General features: G+C 39.4%; 1 protein-coding gene across 1 annotated transcript in view; it reads left to right on the top strand.

Annotated features, from left to right (window-relative positions):
- Positions 1-21,506, top strand: part of LOC131251260 (ferredoxin-dependent glutamate synthase, chloroplastic-like) — a 175,449-nt gene that overhangs the window by 113,183 nt on the left and 40,760 nt on the right. The window contains exons 11-14 of the mRNA XM_058251878.1: positions 4,706-4,816; positions 4,957-5,172; positions 7,042-7,199; positions 20,660-20,789. Coding sequence (XP_058107861.1) covers positions 4,706-4,816; positions 4,957-5,172; positions 7,042-7,199; positions 20,660-20,789 — 615 coding nt within the window. The remainder of the gene's footprint in view (positions 1-4,705; positions 4,817-4,956; positions 5,173-7,041; positions 7,200-20,659; positions 20,790-21,506) is intronic.

Raw genomic sequence — 21,506 nt, 5'->3', positions numbered from 1 at the left:
CTTTAGTTGTGCCCCACATGTGCTAATGTGCCACATGCACCACCATCCACTTCTCTAACGCCCTACATGCACAAAATATCCTACGTGTGCTAATGTGCCACATGTGCCAAGCATCTCACATGTGCTAGTGTGCCACATGCTAATCACGCCACATGTGCTAACATCCATATTCAAGTGTGCACATGTCAAATGTGCCAATGTGTCTCTTGTACCACCTGTGCCACCGTACAGCTTCAAGCACCCCACGTGCCATGCCTACCCTGATTAAGCTTCAAGCACTCCACATGTGTCATGTATGCCACATGTGTGGTCTGCCTCTATTCAAGTGTACCAGATGTACCACCGTCCATCTTCTCTTCTGCCCCACATGTCCAAAGCTTCCTACATTGGCTAGTGTGCCACATGTGCCATTATCCATCTTCAGTCACTCCATATATGCCATGTTTGCCAATGTGCACACATGCCAACATCTAGCTTCAAGTTCCCTCATGTGTCAAATGTGCCAATGGAGTCTCTTGTACCACGTACAGCTTCAAGCACCCCCCCATGTGTCATGTGTGCTGCATTTCAGCTTCAAGTTCTCCACATGTGCTGCTATACCACATATGCCATTGTCCATCTTTAAGTGCCCACATGTGCCACGTGCTAATCTGGCACATGCCAGTAACTACCAGGAAATTTTTCTCAAGAAAATGTTCTGTTTTGCCAAACAACAAATCTGGAAATAGTCCCCCAAATTCTGGGAAAATCTTGTTGAGAAACAAACACTGAAAACACTGTTTCCTTTCCCCCAGTTTCCTGAAAATGAAGTTTGCTAAGAAACACTTTCCTTTACCTTGCTTTCCACAAATCCAAACAGGCCCTAAGTTTCTAGTCTATCTAACATTTTCTCACTTTATTCATAAAGGAAAGGGTACAAAACTTGTTATACAGTTTCAATAAACAATTTAAACTGTAGTTTAAAGTTTTGGCAAGTCAACTTGAATCTTGATCCAGCTGACCTGACTTGGTTGAATTTTGAGTCTGTTAAACAGTATCTGTCCCATCGAGTTCTTTCAAGTTTCGTTCAAAATTTACCAAGTTTGTTCGAGTCTACTCAAATTTTTCTTGGGGTTCCTCGCTTTTGTACTTTGTCATGTTTTTATTAATTTTATGTGGGTTATAACAAAATTAAATATTTAAAATGAATATTTACTTTCAAATTTTATTTTCAAGTTTTTTCAGGTTTTCTGCCAAGTCTTCCAGCCACCTGATCTAGTGGACTTTTTTAGTTGAGTCAAGCTTTCAGGTTTTTGAATTATGATTTAAGCACATCTTCCATCCCACTTGAAACTTCTGATGAACATAGTAGATCAACTATTCCCTTATTATGAAACTGAAAAAGACTGGTTGTAAAATGTTTTTTTCTTGATAGCAAGATAGCAAATAAGTTCTACAAAGCTCCCAACCTGCCAGGCAAGCATTAAACTGATTGGAGAAAATGAGGTACACGGAGCAAGATAGCTACTAAAGCTAACAAGTCGGCACCTAAATTTGTAATGAAGTTAACGAGTGAGAATTTGTGTCAGATTTGAGAATAATTAAGGATATACATTTTATATTCGGTACCCAAAACGTACCATTCTTTTAATATCATTTTGTCCCATAGTGTACAAGAGAATATGAGTATCCTCAAAAGTAAAAGATAAAAATAAAACACTGAAACGCAATGTAAAGGCTTTTCTATTCCCTTTGATAAATTTCTGAAAAACACCTTCCCCTGGTGTGGAATTAAGTAAAATGTAATGGGACTGTTACATGGAGGTTGGCGATCTAGTTGCGAGTAAAACCAATTGGTCATAGATTGGAAAATAATTTTTAACGAGTTAACCAGATTTCTAGATGCAAATTGACAGGACTGATGGATTGAACACTTGCAGTTTCATAATCTAGGTTGGGTTAAGATTCTAGAAATCTGACCTGAAAAAGGAAAACTTTGATACTTGTAGGAATTCACCTTCACTCTGAAGCGTAAGGCAGGCACACACAATCAGGTAGTAGATACATTGAGTCTCAAGAGGAGCTTATGAGCTTATTAACTACATTCCAAGCCAGGGTGACTTTGACTGCTTCGTGGATGTGTATATCGGTGACCAAGATTCCGAGCAGATTTAGGTCAGAATGGAGTACGGGTAGCAAGAATAATATACTTTACAGGATGGTTTTTGAGGAACGTGGTTTTGCATCCCGGGTTGTTCTTCTTGGGAGAAGCTATTGGCAGAGATTCATGCAGGATCCTAATTGAGCATGAGGATCGAGGTTGGACTCTTGTGTTGATTTAAGAAAAGTACTATGGCCACAATTGAGGAGAGATGCAGCTAAGTTTGTGGAGAGGTGTCGAATTCAAACAAAGACGGGTAGAATGCTAGACTACATATGCCATTACCTATTCCATAGGCACCATGGGTGGACGTGAGCATGGATTTCATATGGGGTTGCAGCATACAGAACGTGGTAATGATTCTTTTTTATTATTATTGATCAATTTTCTAGAATGGCTCACTCTGTTCCATGCAAGAAACCAGCAATGCATCCTACATTGCAAAGTTATATTTGTAGGAGGTAGTGAAGCCGCATAAGGTGCCAAAGAGTATTACTTTCGACTGTGATAGCAAGTTCGTCAGTTATTTTGGCAAACATTGTGGAAACAGTAGGGTGTGCATTTATACTTCAATAGTGCCTATCATCCTCAAACCGGTGGGTAGAAACTAGAGTTTGAACAACTTGTTGCACACATTGGTTTAGGACAAGACAAAGCAATGGGGCCTAACCTTGCAAACAATAAAGTTTGCATATAATTGTGCGAATAACATGACTATTAAGAAGAGCCCATTCGAAGTGGTCTATAGTGCTATTCCTTCGAATGTGGTTGATCTTATACCGGTAACCAACATGACTAAGGTGCTTGATAATATTGATGAATTGATGGTGTAGATTCGACATGTGCAGGAACAATTTAGCAATCAGATCGAAGCAAGCAACAAATGTTACAAACAAACTGCAAATAGACAATGTTAGAAAGTAGTTTTCGAACAGGGAGTGTGTGGGTCTACATGTGAAAAGAAAGATTTTCGGTGAACATGTACAACAAGTTAAAGTAGAAAAAGATTGGTCCTTGCAAGATCCTGAAGCAGATTAACAACAACATCTATTACATGCAATATTCGAAGGATTGGTATCCCTACAAGTTTCGCTGGCTGGGGATACGAAAACAATATTGTTGTCATCAATAATATCATTGATTACCATAAATGCGGGGACACATGGGGAAAATGGTGGGATTTTTTAGTGAAATTTCAAGAGATGATAAAATACACATTTGCATATTTAAAAATCAAATACTGGCGAAAAGAAGCATATTTGCATATTTAGGAATCAAATAATAAGTTAATGGGTGTAAAAGCATGTATCGTTGACACAGGGAAACATTGTGGAAACATGGGGAAAATGGTGGATCCATCCATCCATACATTCATGCACATACATACATACAAACACACATGCATGATCCATCCATCCATCCATCCATATATGCATACATATACACACATACAAACATGCATTTCATCATACAACCATGTGCTCATTAAAAAATTTTGAAATGATTTTTTTTTTAATAAACAAAATTTTGGTGATATCGATACATTGGTGATGTTACCGAACTATCACCGATACACTAATGATACAAGCGATGCCTGGAATTTACACAGTAAAAATTATTGGCAATACAAGAGACACTTGGAATTTACACAGTCGAAAATATTGGCAATACATTGATGATACTTAGCGACATATCGCCAATACCTGGAACTTCCGATACTACCAGTGATATTGGTATCGCTACCAGTGTTATCAGTATCGACGAGCTGGATATACGGATAATACCGAGGATACTTCAAACAACGATTGCATGGAGCTACCACTTGGGAGTGAACCCTTTTAATGTGTTCAATATTGTTGGTCTCACACCATAAAAGGTAGCACACTTTTGGGTCCACAATAGAGTCTTTTGGTAGCATTTACTTCAAGTTACGAATTTTATGTTATTTTTGGATGAATTATGGTTTATTTTTCTTTGTTTATGTCTCACTTAAGTGGATTGGATATTTTAGATATTTTCATTTCAGTTAAGATTATAGGGCTGAGATTATAAAATCTAGCTCTTAGTTTATGCTCGATGTGCAACCTAGATTAGTGTTAGGGTTTCTCTTTTGCTTTCTCCATATAAGGAATAATTGTCCTTAACTTCTGAGACATTTTTCCTCTCTCCATGCCTTCAGTGTCAGCCCTTTTCTAGGGTTTTGAGAAGTGCAAGCTTTGACAAGTGGGGCGTGTGATCTAGGCCATCAAACTAGATGAGAGCTTTGATTATTCAGTGGTTTTTGCTTTTATTTACCTTTTTTCAAGTTGAAGAATCTCTAGTATTGGGTCGGGCGTATTTTGGGACGTGATTTGATACCAGGATTTGACAAATCTATGTGGTTGATGAATCTCCTTTGTTGGCTACACCATATTTCAACTCATGTTATTGGAAAATTTTCTGTTTATATTGTTTTTTTTTTTTTTTTTTTTTATCAATTCGAAATTTGGCGTGATGCCTTTCATTTTCTAGATTTATTTTGTTTCTTCAAACCATAGCTCAATATATTTCTGATCACCCCTTCAGGTCACAAATCCAGCTATTGACCCCCTCAGAGAAGGCTTAGTTATGTCTCTAGAAGTCAATATTGGGAAGCGTGGAAACATTTTAGAGGTTGGACCTGAGAATGCTGCTCAGGTTTGTAATACATGTTTTACTTTCAAAATAACCTCTCGTATGCTTTTTAGGTGCTCTAGATTACTTAGTGTAGCATCTTTATTGTATTACTAAATCATTCTCTTCCTTTATATTATATACTTGCTATGCCGTTGGATAAGGTTATTCTGCCAAGTCCTGTGCTGAATGAAGGGGAGCTTGAGTCTTTGAAGAAGGATTCCAATTTGAAGCCCCAAGTATTGCCAACATTTTTTGATATTCGGAAAGGACTTGATGGTTCATTGGAAAGTACACTAAATAAACTTTGTGAAGCAGCAGATGATGCTGTTCGTAGTGGTTCTCAGCTTCTTATTCTCTCTGACCGTTCTGAGGAGCTAGTAAGTATCAGTTTTGAGTTTTACAGTCATCATCATCTAAGCCATAAATCCCAATTAATTGGGGTCAGTTAGTTTCAAGTTTTACAGTATTACTCCTAATACATTAAATTGCATATCTAGTTTTCACATCTAATACTGGGAATGCTGTTTTCTTTTCTTTTCTTTTTCTGTAGATGATGAATGATTATATTAATGAAAAACGGGGAATACATCATAATAGAAGAAAATAATTCCTGATTAAAAGGAAGATCTATGGACACCTTTCTTGTCCAGAAGTCGGTGAAATCGTTAGCCTCTCTCTAATCGAGTAAAAGAAACATTACCCTAGTGATTGTCATGAATATAGAAGGTAATCTCCATGGCTTTTAATGTTCCTTAATCATTCACTGGATCGCCTAACCACAGTCTCTCTCAATCATTGGAGGACCATAGAATTCTTTGATATGATTCCCATGCCTTCTCCGAGGGCGTTAGTCTCTGTTCTCACGAGTCACCGATGCTGTCTGGACTGGAGAAAGACAGGAGTTTCTCCTTTTCATCTTTAGAAAGGATTTCGTTTCCTTGTTTCAAGATCTTCTTTTAAGGCAATGGTGGCAGGTCCCATTTAGGTTGACATGGAGTGCATTACTTTACAGTTCTTGTAGTGCTACTCTGTGTAGTATCACTTAATTTGAGGAGTGATTTGTCATTATTCTATTACCTTTCTTGCATCAGTTAGCAATATTTCCATTATGTGAATTGTAGGGATTTGAACATATATATTGAGACTGCATCACCTTCTGGTTACTCATTAGAAAAAAGTTCTTTTTCTGCTTCACACAGCATGTACCTGACTGATTCGCAAGACCCTTTTGCCTCCTTAACACCTCCATCAAGAAATGCATCTGCAAGTTGCTTTTACCCACTCATGGGATTTAATTTTTCCCTTGATTGTTTATTTGTAGGAAGAGCCATTCAATATTCTTGCACTTTTTTAATTCTCTTCCTATTGTATGTTTTTCTACCTTCCCTGACTTCATTGTCAGGTTTGCGCATTGGCTCTGAGCACAATAATGCATGCAAATATTATTTTATTCTGAAACTTTGGTTTCATTTAAGTGGACACGTCATTGATTACACAGACACAAGCACCTTTGTAAAAAACAGAAAAGATAACACAGATATAAGCATAATGCCCCCTGTAAGTGATCACAGAGAAGCTCCAAAGTTTGCGTCCAAGTTGCATTTGATTGGTTGTCTGATCAGTAGAATGGCACCAGGTTTGACTGATATTTTGCTGTACCTATATTACCTGCCCGAAGGTTGGTACGTCTGATCAACTGTTTTCCTGCGCTTCCTTGCAAAACTTATTTGGATATTCTGCTCTTAATTGTTGAAAAGAATTTGTTCAATTCAAGTGTCTGAATATGCATGTTAGCCAGAACATGTTAAGGGTTCTTCCTGGCATGTTGTTTTGGCTTCTGAACGTGGTTGAGGTTTTCCTTGACACATGTGAGTGTTGCACTTGTTTTCTGTAGCTGTACTGGAATTTGGTTTATCTGTTCTTCTCATCTTTCTCATCTTTTATTTTTCTTTCTCAGTAATAATATTTTTTATTTCATTTACATCTTGTTTGCTGGTGTTTTGTATTCCTTATGATTTGCAATGCAGTTGAGTAATTGTTAGTGTCTTATCTGGTCAATTGGTGTTTGGTAAAACGTTTTTTTTTTTTTTTTTTTTGGTGGTATCCTGAATTTGTTTGAGATCTATTCTTTTTTTTTTTTTCCTAATCTCAAGAGTCACATATCTCACTTTTAACTTTGGAGATGGATTTTATGTCAAATCATTTTATCTAATATTTGAAAAGCTTTCTTCTTTATCTCTTGTCAGGAACCAACTCGCCCTTCTATCCCAATACTACTTGCTGTTGGTGCTGTTCATCAGCATCTTATTCAAAATGGCTTGCGGATGTCAGCATCAATTGTTGCTGATACTGCTCAGTGCTTCAGCACCCATCATTTTGCTTGCTTAATTGGATATGGTGCCAGGTCCATTCTTCTTCTTGCTATTGCTATTTTTTCCCCTTTTTCCGTCTGTCGCTTCCTCTTTACTCTGAGAAGGGAACAGATCTAATTTTGTTTGCACATTATGCAATCAATGATGGTTAGGATAGTTCTTAATAGCCTTCCTAGTATTCTTTACAATCCCTTCTTTTATTCCCAGAAAAAAAAGAGACTATTGATTCCAATAGATCATACATCCATTTCTTTGAAGTTAGTAATATTTGTATGGGTAGTTCTTTGTATGTTATTTAGTCTATATTAATCATATGCTTTATTTTAATAATTCTCAGATCTTTGTACGATCCACTGACTTTGAGAATTAGGAAATGTGAAGTTTGCAGAAATTGTTCTTTCATGTGTTGATGTAGCCGACCCCAATTAATTGGGATAAGGCTTAGATGATGATGATGATGATGTTCTTTCATGCGTTGTTTCTCTTGCATATAAAGGTTATTGAAGGAAAAAGGAAGGCCAGTAGTATGTTTATCGCGTATATGATTATAAATACACAAGTATTCCCCAACGATCAAAAGGACTGGGATATAAAAATAATCACAAACCTTCCTATCTTATTCCAAAGGATGATTATCATTATCTAAGCCTCATCTCCCACTATACTGCCCCTCATGGTGGAAGATAAATGTCAAATATTCTCAGCTTGGAGAGATTGTCTTGAAAATGCTTCATTCTGGTGCCATTTGTGAGAGTCTGTCAGCAGATTCATGGAATGCTGATAAGGAGGACACACCACATTAGATTCCACCTTGCCCCTTGGCAAGTGAAAATCAACCCTTAGTTGCAGGATCCTTCTAACTTAGTGCCACCCTTACTTCAAATCCTGCTTTGGACTCTTCTTCCTACCTTACATTTTGAAAGAGAATTCCCCACTCCCACACCCAAATTTGTTGACACTCCGCTTCACACTTCTTGCAGCTATAAATCAACTTCAATATGCTAGGTTTTGTCATGATACACCTGAGCCTCTACGGGTGTATCATCGTCGAGATAAATCTTCACACACTCAGCCATCCACTCTTCCGCTCACTTTGGATGTTGGCTCAGGTGACTCTCCTTCCTCGAGTTTAGATCTTCCCATTGCCTTGCGCAAAGGGTCACGATCTTGTACTCAACACCCCATTAGTAATTTCGTTTCATATGATCATCTTTCACTGTCTTTTCAGTCGTTTGCAGCTTCCCTTTCATCACAAACTATTCCTAGATCTCTCTCACATGCTCTTCAGAGTCTTGATTGGACGAAGGCGAGGATAGAAGAAATGTCTGCTCTTGAGAAGAATCATACTTGGGACCTTGTGCCACTTCCTTTAGGCCATAAACCTGTTGGCTGTCGATGGGTTTATACGATCAAGTTTCTTCCAGATGGCTTAATTGATCGCTATAAAGCTCATCTTGTTGCTAAGGGTTACACAGAGACTCATGGTGTGGATTACTTCGAAACATTCTATCCGGTGGCTAAGCTTAACTCGATTCGCATTGTGCACTCCTTGGCCGTTAATTTATCATGGCCCTTGTTTTAGCTTGATGTTAAGAATGCATTTCTCCATGAGGATCTTGCAGAGGAAGTTTACATGCATCAACCTCCTGGTTTTGTTGCTTCTCACAACCCTGCACTTGTATGCCGGTTGAAGAAGGCTCTTTATGGACTCAAACAATCCTCACGTGCATGGTTTGAAAATTTTAGTCAGGCTCTCTTGGAGTTTGGATTTATTCGTAGTCATGTCGATCATTCTCTCTTTATATGTCGACGATCGACGGGCATCATAGTTCTCATTGTCTATGTGGATGATATTGTTCTGTCCGGTAGTGATTCTGCTGGAATGAGGGAGGTCAAAGATTTTTTGAAGACCAAGTTTGAGATCAAGGATCTTGGTCCTCTTCGCTACTTCCTCGGAATTGAAGTTGCTCGTTCATCCTCCAGATTGGTCTTGTCACAACGAAAATATGCGCTCGATCTTCTCATGGAGACCGGCATGTTAGGGTGCAAGCCTGCTACCACTCTCATGGATACTTCACAGAAGCTTCGACCAGATGATGGTGCTCTCCTTACTGATCCCGAGATGTATCGAAGACTTGTAGGCCGGCTTATTTACCTGACTATTACTCGCCTAGATCTCTCATTTGCGGTGGGGGTTGTTAGCCAATTCATGCAAGCTCCCCGTACTTCCCATCTCATGGCTGTCTACCGCATACTTTGGTATTTAAAATTAGCCCCGGGTCTTGGCCTCCGCTTTCAGTTGTATGGTCATCTTCATCTTTCTGGCTATTCCGATGCTGATTGTGCAGGTAGTACTTTTGATCGCCGCTCTACATCCGTCTTCTATACCTTCGTAGGTGGCAATCTTATAACCTGGAAGAGCAAAAAGCAGCCATTTGTTGCCCAGTCCTCGGCTGAAGCAGAATATCGTGCTATGGCTCATGCGACGTGTGAACTCGTGTGGCTTCACAACCTTCTTGAAGAACTTGGCTATCCTCCTTTGGATCCTGTTTCTCTTCACTGTGACAACCAAGCGGCCATCCATATTGCTCGTAACCCAGTTTTCCACGAGCGAACCAAGCATATTGAGGTCGACTGTCACTTTATTCGGCAGAGAGTCGCTTCTAAGGAAATCATCACTCCTTTTGTTCGATCTGGGGATCAACTTGCTGATGTTCTTACAAAGTCCTTAAGTCGAGATGCTCTTCATCGTGTTTTTGACAAGTTGGGCATGATCAACATCTATGCTCCAACTTGAGGGGGAGTATAGAGAATGGTAGTGTATTGTGTATGTGGTTAGTGGTGGTTAGTGGGCCCTTTTAGTGTAAGTGCATGTGCACACTTCCCTCTTCTCCTACGGTGTACTATATGCTTTATTATAATAAAATATTATATGTTAGAGCAAGTAAGCCTAACACAACATCTCTCCCAAACTCTCCTTCTTCTTCTTCTCTCTCAATATTTTCCTCTCTTCTTCACATTATCATCATCAAATCATTCTCTACTACATTGGATCAGAAGATGTATATCACAACTGTATTACCACAATAAGCTTCATAGAAGTTTCACTCTATACCCAATCCAAGCAGAGTTTTTAAAGACATCATCTTGCATACCCATTTGCCATGCCTATGTATTCGGGCTTTGCACTTGACCTTGCATGAGTAGTGCACGAGGAATGGATGAGAGATTCACCATGTTAAAGTGGCAAATGCAAACCATCTCCAACAACTCACTATATTAGCTAGGAATGAACCACCAACTAGGGAAGACAATGACGATGAGTTGAGTGTGAGTGACATTAACATTGTCAAAGGAAATATCAATCTACACAGCAGATTTACAGCTTTACAGATTTACAGATTTACAGCTTTACAGATTTACAGATTTACAGATTTACAGCTTTGCAGATTTACAGATTTGGTGATATGACAGTTATACAGATTTATTCCTTCCTTAATTAGGATATATTAGCTGTACAGTATATTTAGATAGATGTATATATGGTAGGGGCTGAAGATCAGCTTGTATTTTCTTCCCTAAATAGCTTGTAATCTACCTATATAATGGGCAATTGTCAATGAAGAAAAGCAGACTTTTTCAAAAGGACTCTAAACTGTCATGGTATCAGAGCTATAGCTCTAAATTTCCATTTGTCTCGTGCTCTCAAGTTTCTTAGTCTCGGTTATTCTTGTTCTAGTTCTGTTGACCTCATGTCTTCCGATAAGTCTGATGTTTCTTTGATTCGTTTCAATGGCAAGAACTACTCTGCTTGGGCGTTTCATTTCAGGATTTTCGTCAAAGGTAAGGAGCTGTGGGGACATGTTGATGGCAGTAACCTAGCTCCTGACAAAGACAAAGACAAAGACCGACACGCCAAGTGGGAAGTCAAGGACGCACAAGTTATGGCATGGATTTTGGGATCCGTTGAACCCAACATCATCTTGAACCTTCGATCTTCTCAGACTGCAGCTCAGATGTGGACATACCTGAAGAAGGTCTACAGTCAACAAAACACTGCTCGTCGTTTCCAGCTTGAACATGAATTGGCCACTCTCCAACAGGATAGTCTTTCTATCTCTGATTTTTACTCTAGATTCACTAATCTTTGGGCTGAATACACTGATATAGTTTATGCTGACTTCCCATCCGAAGGTCTTAGTTCTGTTCAATCTGTCCATGAAACTACTCAGAGGGATCAATTTCTAATGAAACTAAGGTCTGAATTTGAAGGCACCAGATCCAATCTTATGAACCGAGAATCTGTCCCCTCCTTGGATACATGCCTAAATGATCTTCTTCGCGAGGAACAGCGCCTTCTCACTCAAACCACCATGGAACAACGACGATCTACATCTGTTCCTGTAGCCTATGCAGCACAAGGCAGGCCACGAAGCAGGGATATGAGCACTGTTCAGTGCTTCTGTTGCAAGTGATTTGGTCATTATGCTGCAAACTGTCCCCGAAAATTCTGCAACTATTGCAAAAAGGATGGCCATATCATCAAGGAATGCCCAACTCGACCCCCCAAGAAATCGGAGACAGCATATACTGTCTCAGTTGGCTCTTCTAGTGCGGGTAGTTTGGTGAATACAACACAAAGTGCTCCTGCTCCTGCTCCCGTTTCAGTCCAACCCGTGACCCCTGACATGATTCAACAAATGATCATTTCTGCATTTTCAGCTTTAGAACTCTCAAGTAAACCCTTCACTACATCATCTCCTTGGTACTTTGATTCCGGGGCTTCCCATCATATGACAAACAATGCTGCTTCTCTTACCAATGTAAACAAATATTTTGGAAATCTCAAAATTCATACTGCTGATGGCAATCATTTACCTATCACGGCCACTGGTGATGTTTCCTCCTCTCTCACTGATGTCTTCGTATCTCCCGGTCTTACCACCAATCTTGTGTCTGTCGGTCAGTTAGTCGATAATGATTGTAAAGTAGAGTTTTCTAAATCTGGTTGTGTTGTGCAGGATCAACAGTCAGGGCGGATGATCGCGAGGGGGCCTAAAGTGGGACGTCTTTTTCCTCTTCAATTTCCTTTGTCTTCTTTTTCTTTGCCTTTTGTCGCTTGTAATTCTGCTCATGTTGATTACCGAGCGTGGCATAAACGTCTCGGACATCCAAACTCTAATGTACTTCATGCTTTATTGAAATCTGGTTTTCTTGGGAATAATGAAACACCATCTCTTAGTGTTGTTCAGTTTGATTGCAATTCTTGCAGACTTGGCAAAAGTAAAACTCTACCCTTTCCTTGTCACACACCGCATGTTGTCAAACCTTTCGATCTGATACATAGTGATGTGTGGGGTATGGCACCAGTCACTTCGCATGCTAATTACAAATACTTTGTCACTTTTATTGACGACTATAGTCGTTTCACATGGATTTATTTCCTTCATTCCAAAGACGAAGTATTTTCTGTTTTTAAGATTTTTCATGCATATATTTAGACACAATTTTCGGCCCATGTCAAAATCCTTCGTTCTGACAATGGGGGTGAGTATATGTCTCATTTGTTTCAGGACTTCCTACAGAATCATGGCATCATCTCTCAACGGTCTTGCCCTTCGACACCTCAACAAAATGGAGTGGCTGAAAGGAAGAACCGTCACCTTCTTGATATGGTTCGCACTCTTCTGTTAGAATCTTCCTCGCCCTCTCGATTTTGGTGTGAAGCTCTTTCCACTGTTGTCCATCTCATTAATGGGCAATTGTCAATGAAGAAAAGCAGACTTTTTCAAAAGGACTCTAAACTGTCAAACATGTCCCATCATGAGGCTCCATTTGTTGAGCCGCCACAAGAGGGAAGAAGGGATCATTATGATCAAAGTAGGGAGTTGGAAGTGAAGGTGGATGTTCTTGAATATTATGATATTACGCATGGGGACGATTTTCTGGATTGGATTGATGCAGTGCAAAGGATCTTTATTACGAAGATGTAGAAGAAGCAACAAAAGGTTAAATTAACTTCCATGAAGTTGAAAGATAGGACTTCAGTGTGGTGGGAACAAGTTAAGGCCATGTGGAAAAGTTGTAGAAAGTCCAAGGTGAAAAACACCCAGATCCATAGCTCAAGTGGTAGACTGAGTGAAAGATACCTCGTTTCAACACTGAGGTCGTGGTATCAATTCCCTAGTGGGGTGGCTAACAGTGAAGTGTGAACTGACAGTGGGGTGTACTAACAAGCTAATTATTTTTTATATATATATATATATATATAAAAGTCCAAGGTGAAAACATGGGAGAAGATGAAGTCTCCCATGAAGGAAGCCTTTCTACCTATGGACCCAACTAAAAAATGCCCCTTCAACGTCTAGGTCACGAGTTCAAAACGACAGGGCAATCGGACGGACATATAAGAAAACCATCTGGTAAATACAACCATGTTGGGCGTATTTCTTCCAAATGTAGGAAGCTAGAAGCCAATTTGGCCGGTAGTTCCGAGGCAGTTACAAAAGAACAGTTAGCTGATGAGGATGAGGCCACTAAAGGACCACATGATGTGGATTATGATACTAACAATGGAGATGGTCCAAAGACCCTCGTGATCCAAGGCTCTTATTGCACCTAAGTTGCCTAAAGAAGATAAATGATTGAAAGCTAATATCTTCTACATGAGCTATACAGTGTATGGCAAAATATGTGAAATGATCATTAACGAGGGTAGTTGTGAAAAACGTCATCTCGAAAGAAGTTGTAGAATAGCTTTAGTTGAATACTGAGAGGCATCCGGTTCCATACAAATTTGCATGGTTTAAACAAGGTAATGAGGTAAGGCTTTCTGTTGGTATCAGGTTTCACTCACTATTGGTAAAACCTATCATGACAGTGTCTGGACTCTGGAGCAACATGGTCCAAGGGGTGGATGTGTGCCACATATTGTTAAGTCGGCCATGGCAATATGATTGGCAGACCATTCATGATGGTTGGAAAGATACATACACCTTCATGAAAGATCGTCATAAAATAGTATTGAAACTCATGAGAGATGATCTGAGTGATATCGTCAACGACTAGAGAAGACTGCGACTACTAGAGACGTCAGTCTTCTATCCCATGCAAAGTTTCTGGAGGAAATTGAGGGCCATGATGTGGTTTATATGTTGATTGGGAAAAATGCTTGTGTCGCCATCTTATGAGTAAATCGATGGAAACCCTAGTTGATGAATACAAAGTCGTATTTCTTGGACAAGTTACCTTCGAGATTGACACCGATGAGGGATATCTATTATTGCATTGACCTGGTGTCGGGGTCTAGTTTACTCAATCGGGTAGCCTATAGGATGAGCCTGACAGAGAACTAAAACGGTAAGTTAACAAGTTAATAGAAACATGGTACACTAGGGAGAGTATGAGCTCGTGTGCAATCCCAACACTATTACCTCTTCAAAAGGATGGCATGTGGAGGATTTGCATTAATAGCATGGCAATCAACAAGATTACCATAAAATATCAGTTTTCGATGCCCTAATTGGATGACATGTTGGATATGCTTTTGGGGGCGAAGATTGTTTCTGAAATAGATCAACATAACGGATTATCATCAAGTTCAGATCCGCCCGGGTAATGAGTGGAAGACCATGTTAAAGATGCGGAAGGGATTATACAAATGGTTGGTGATGCCATTTGGGCTCTCTAATGCACCAAGCATGTTCATGACGGTAATGAACCATGTGCTACGACCCTACGTTGGAAAATTTGTGGTGTTGTATTTTGACAACATCCTAATCTACAATGCAAACGTGCACTCCCTTATGCATCGTTTGTGACACTTTGAGACATGTTAATCTCAACCCCCCAAAAAAAAAAAAAAAAAAAAGAAGAAGGGGGAGGGGGTGAGGAATCAGGTTGTTATTGTTGAAATTTTGAGCCCACCCGAATCAACCCTAGATATTAAAAATTCACAACTGTCAGTCCCGCGCTTTGTAGAAGCACATTTAGCGAAGATGGAACAATCAGACTAGAATCAACCTATCAAGCAATCACAAACTCACGATTTTATGTGGAAAACCCTTTCGGGAAAAACCACAGCACAAAGCAACAGAGATCTCCACTATAATATAAATCTTTGAGTTACACCACTACCCTTCTCCTATTACAGAAGCAATTCAATCTCACCTTGCAATGCACTTCCCTAAGAAAACCTTAGCCCTTAAGGAAAATCCCTCCCCAAGCCCTTACAAGTGTAGAAAACCCTCTCACAATATAAAACCATTTCCCTATAAGAGAAGACACTCATCCCTGTAAAGCCCTAATCGAATCAGGACTTAAATGGCACGACTTACACAAAACCATGTAACAAAGTCGGCAACGTTCAATGGACCGAACTCTCCCTAACTTTTGCTGCAAGTTGTGCCTTGAACTTTTCGTCCTCTTTTTCTATTAGTGCTTCCTTCTTCTTGAACATCCACTTGCACCCTATAGCCCTCTAACCATTTGAAAGTTCCACCAACTCCCATGTATGATTCCTGTATAGAGATTCCATCTCCTTCATGGCTAACATCCACTTGTCACCATGCTTTTCAGACTTAGCATCTTGAAAGGTGGAGGGATCTCCACTCTCTATGAACAATGCGAAAGAAACCATGTTCTCGAACCCATATCGAACCGAAGCTCTAATGGTTCGTATTTCCCAGTTCTTGGCTATATTCTCCTAGGTATCTTGCTAATTGTTTTGGTCAGTTTCTTGCTCTTACTGAATTTTACCTTCAGTAACTAGCTCAACTGTCTCCACCTGCACTGATAATCTCACTGCCTCACCATGTTTTTCCGACTTCTCTGCAGCATCCTTATTGGCCTTCAACATAAATGCCTCATCGAAGATGGCATCTCTGCTAATGACCACCTTTTGAGAAACTCTATCCCAAAGCTTGTAACCCTTAACAGCCTTCTCATACCTGATAAAGATACACTTTCTAGATTTGGGATCCAACTTCGTCCTTTGTCCACTCTACACGTGAACGTATGCAGGACACCCGAAGATCTTCAACCCTGAGTGATCAACGTCCTTGACTGTCCAAACTTCCTCTGCAACTTTGAAGTCCAACACTGTAGATGGTGACTGATTTACAATAAAGCATACCATGTTAACTACTTCTGCCCATAAGCTTTTAGGCAATCCCACATGCAATTGCATACTTCTCACCCTCTCCAATAGAGTTATGTTCATCCTTTGTGTCACCGCGTTCTGTTGTGGGGTCCCTATAGTTGAGAAGTACCTTATGATGCCTTGTTCCTTGCAGAATTCCATGAATTCTGCCTCTCTGTACTTTGTACCGTTATCTAACCTGAGATACTTAACCTATCTCCTAGTTTGTTTCTCTACTTACGCCTTTCATTCCTTAAACTTGGCAAACACCTCAAACACGAGCTTTAAGAAGTAGACTAAAACCTTTCTCGAATAATCATCTATGAAGCTCACAAAGTATCGTGTTTCTCCCTTAGATGATACTGTCACTGGCCCCCAAACATCAGAATGTATATAATCGAGTACCCTGCTGCTAGTATGTGTCGCAATATTGAACCTTATCCTGCACTGCTAGTATGTATAACAGTCTTGAACCTTACCTGCACTGCTTCCTATAGACGCAATGCTCGCAGAAATCCACCTTGCACACAGAAACTCCTTTCAACAATTTCCATTTATGGAGTTCTATGATGCCCCTCTCGCTCATATAACCTAACCGCATATGCCACAGATTAGTGTCATTTGTGCGGAATTTTGCGGGTGATATGGTAGCCAGCTAACCTATAACCGTGCTCCCAACTAACTTGTACAAATTTGTCGTCTTATGCCCCTTCTTTAACACCATTGCACTTATGCCCCTTCTTTAACAGCATTGCACCGCTCGATGCAGTAAATGTGCACCCATTTGTATCTAAAATTCCCAAGGATATCAAGTTTCTTTTTTCATATCCGAGCCAAGCTTGCATCACTGAGAGTCCATATGACTCCATTGAACATCCTACCTTGATGGCCCTTATTCCGATGGCCTTGCATACAACATCATTCCCCATCAGAACACTCCCACCATCATAGGACTTGTAGGTATCAAACCAAGTCTTATTCGGGCACATATGATACGAACATCCCGAATCGATTATCCACATATCTGTAAGATGACTCATACTTATGGAGACCAAGAGGAGGTCTCCTTCTGAGCTCTCTTGCACTATGCTAGCCAATTCGCCTATGCCCTTTTTATTCTTGCTTTCTAGGTCATCCTTTTGTTTGTAGTAGTTCTCTTAAAGTGCTCCTTCACGCCACAGTAAAAGCATCCATCCTTAACCTTTGATTTCGATCTAGACTTCTTCTTCCTGTCAAACCAAGATCGCTCCACGGATCTCCCACGTCCCTGACCCCCTTTCACAACTAATCCCTCCGCCTGAAAATCCTCATCGCTTGATTTCTTTCTTATCTCTTTAGACACAAGAGCTGCGGTGACTTCCTCCGTCTTCAAAGTACTCTTCCCATATAGCATAATAGTAACGAGATGATCGTATGATGTGGGAAGCGATGCTAGAAGTAGCAACGCTTTATCTTCATCCTTAATCGTCTCTCTGAGCCTTAACAATTCGCTTAATATCTTCGTAAACGGATTCATATGCTCCAGAAGATCGGATCCTTCATCCGCAGCCGTAAAGTTGTTTCTTCACAAACAACTTGTTAATGAGGGACTTCACTATATATAGGTCTTCTAGGTTCTTCCACATATCTAGGGCTGATTCCTCGCTCAAAACGTTGTACATGACTTCATTCGATAGACACAAACAAATAACCCTCATAGCCTTCTCCCTGAGTTCATTCTAGTTGTCTTCTGACTTCTTCTCTGGTTTAGTCTCCAACAATGCCTTGTTCAACCCTTGTGACATTAGAATATCCTTAACATTTTGCTGCCACAAACTGAAATTGTTCTTCCTGTCAAATTTTGTATATCAAACTTTGACTCCGACATCTTCGTTGAATTCCCGAATGTCCTTAACTTGTCGCTCTGATACCACTTTGTTGAACTTTCGAGCCCACAACAAACCTGAATCAACCCTAAATATTAGAAATTCGGATCTAACACCACTATTAATCTTGCTCTTTATGGAAGCATGTTTAGCGAAGAAAGAACAATCATACTAGAATCAACCTATCAAGCAATCACAAACTCACAATTTTATGTGGAAAACCCTTTCAAGAAAAACCACGGCATAAAGCAACAGAGATCTCCACTATAATAGAAAACTTCGAGTTACACCACTCCCCTTCTCCTATTACAGAAGCAATCTGATCTTCCCTTGCAATGCACACCCTTAGGAAAACCCTGGCCTTTGAAAAAAATCCCTTCTCAAGCCCTTACAAGTGTAGAAAACCCTCTCACAATGTAAATCCATTTTCCCTATGAGAGAAAACACTTGTCCCTATAAAGCCCTAATCGAATCAGGACTTAAATAGCTCGACTTACGCAAAACCGTGTAACTAAGTCGGCAACGTTCGATCGGACCGAACTCTTCTTTTGTCAGACCAACAGAGTTCTACTCCCTTCCTAACTTTTGACTTAGAAATCCTACACTCTATAGGTCAGATCAAACCCAGTTCGGTCCAACCAACATAGCCCTACTCCAACTCCCAGACTATGTAGAATCCAAGGCATCCGCACAACAGTTACGTTCCTTGGCTTTGTGGTGTGTGCTAATGGGATTAGTGTGGATCAGGTGAAGTTGCAAGTGGTGCACGAATGGCCCATGCCTAAGACAGTACATAATGTGTAGGTTTCCTTGGATTGGTTACTTTCTCTCGCAAATTCATTAAAAACTCTAATACATTGGTAGTGTCAAAGGATGAGAGAATTTGAGAAAGAGAGAAGGAGAAAATATGAGAGAGCACATGGGGCTGGGACGTAAATAATTTTTCTTTTCTTTTTCTTTTTTACATTGGAAGCTTCGGGTGACAAATCTGAAGATTTAGATTCATTTTTCTCACGTTGACAGCAATGAAGTCTTCCTGAATAAGTTATGTTCACCAACCATCAAAAGCAAGAAGAAATGAACAAAACATGGGTTTTAAACACCCATCTCTCAGTCACACATGCATCAGACGAGTCACACTGTTTGACTTGTCCCACTCATTCTCTAAAGGTGCGACTCACCCCGAGTCAGGTTGAGTTGGACTGAGTAAGCGCCCAGTCAGTCATTTTCTCCATACAGGTGTGACGAACTGGACCAGTGCCTACCTAAACCAATTTGATTCAGGTCATGGTACCTATGTCTCAATGTGCATGTATCTTTGCCATTAGATTCCATGCTGGATTTGTAAATCCTGGAAGTCCAAATTGGAAAGTTATGCCCTTGGCTTCTAGGGCATATTCTGCCACCCATATCTAATCTGGAATTAGGTTCTCTTCGACTCATGCATCTGATCTGTTAGCATGGCATTGTAATCATTTCACTGTTACTTTTCTTTTTGAACTTGACGATTTATGTATTCCAGGAATTACTTGGAAATTACCTTCCAAACCATGAATCTATAAAGCTTTCTTCTTCAAATTTAGCAGAAAACATTTTCCACTGTTATTTGTATCTGAACAAAAATAAATAAATAAATAAACATATTTTCTTCAGCTGTTCCTGGCTTCCAGATGTTCAAATCCTTCTAGTTTTCTGTCGAAAAATTCCAGATGACAGTTTCCTCTCAAATGCCATGTTCTTTATGCTTTTGCAAACTGAGTTTTCAAAATATTCAAATCAACTGTGTATCCATCTTTCTATCAGTAAAATAAGTTGTAAGGCACTGTCAGAAACTTAGTTACACATGCCTTCTGTGCTGCTCACTTCGAACCAGATGCACTCATGCTCCTTCCATTTCCTAGCTATGTTTATACTTGTTAACACTTTGAAACAGACACTCGCTTCCCTGCTATATCCAAATTTGTTACTTCTCTTCACACTTTGTGCAACTACAGTGCAAAAGCATTCGTATTAATTTCTACTGTGATAATGGCTTGAATTTCACAATGATGCTTCTTTATTCAGATTCTAATTGGTAATCAGTTGTCTCTGATAATAAGCCTTGATTTGTCTTTCATACAGATCAATTTTGTTTTTGTTTAGATTTAGAATTCTTGCAGCCTATATAACATTTTTTAATTTGTAGTCTGAAGTACTTGGGGTAATCCTTTGTTTATTTTTCTATCTTCCTTCTTTTTAGGTCTCAAATGTGCCTCGTTTTGACCTGTGAATTGACCATGATCCAGTTCATTTTCTTTCTTTTTTTGTTCTTATTTGATGTTATTTTCTCATGTGCATTATTAATCTAGTGTCCTTTTATCCCAGTCTCATTTTTCTTGATACTGGATAAAAGTATTTCTACATTTTGAGGACCATTGTATGTAATATGTACCGTGCACCTTATCAATATAGCTATGCTTAAAGTTTCAACATCTAATCTTTTTTGCAGTGCGGTATGTCCATATTTGGCATTAGAAACATGTCGACAGTGGCGTTTGAGCAACAAAACTGTGAACTTGATGCGAAATGGAAAGATGCCTACTGTCACTATTGAGCAGGCTCAAAGGAACTTTTGCAAGGTTTGGAAATCTGTCATAAAGTAGGCATTCTATCGGTGTGCATAGCTACTTCAACTGATATAAAAGTAGTTTGAGAATATATCAGCAAAAGCTTTGACATATTTTAGCAGCTTGTATTTTTTTTTTAATTATCAGACCTGTCTTGTTTTGCAATTTCTCGGTCCTTTTATTGTTTCCACATAAGCTTCTCCATCAGTTACACATTTGTTCATTTGATTTTATCAATTTATGATTTTCTTGTTCATCTTAGGTAATGCAATTGCCACTTGATTCTACTAATAAATTATTACAAGTATGAGCTAGTCAGCTTTCTTAACTCTTAATCTATTGAGAACATTGTTCTTACCAGAGTCCTTTACCATGTGTTCTGGTGAACCCAGTAAGCAATACATATATGCTCTGTTCGTATGCATAAGCTGCCTACTGAAAATAGTGGTATGGTGGGGTAGAATTAGATTTCAATCATGTATCTTCTCAAACTATGAATTATGTCTGGTACCAACTGCACTTGTTAACATTTGCCCCTATAGGTCACTAAGCCAACTAAAAGAGGGTTAATGTAGTAGAAGTCACCAAAAATATTCCAAATATATTAAATTTCTTACTTTCATGGGATTAGCGGCTTTGATCTCGCATATCATTTATATATATATATATATATATATATATATATATATATATATATATATATATATATATATATATATATATATGTAT

This window comes from Magnolia sinica, chromosome 7, assembly GCF_029962835.1.
Source record: "Magnolia sinica isolate HGM2019 chromosome 7, MsV1, whole genome shotgun sequence".
Taxonomy (NCBI): domain Eukaryota; kingdom Viridiplantae; phylum Streptophyta; class Magnoliopsida; order Magnoliales; family Magnoliaceae; genus Magnolia; species Magnolia sinica.
The sequence above is the reverse complement of the archived record's forward strand: the minus strand, read 5'-3'. Positions and strand labels throughout refer to the sequence as shown.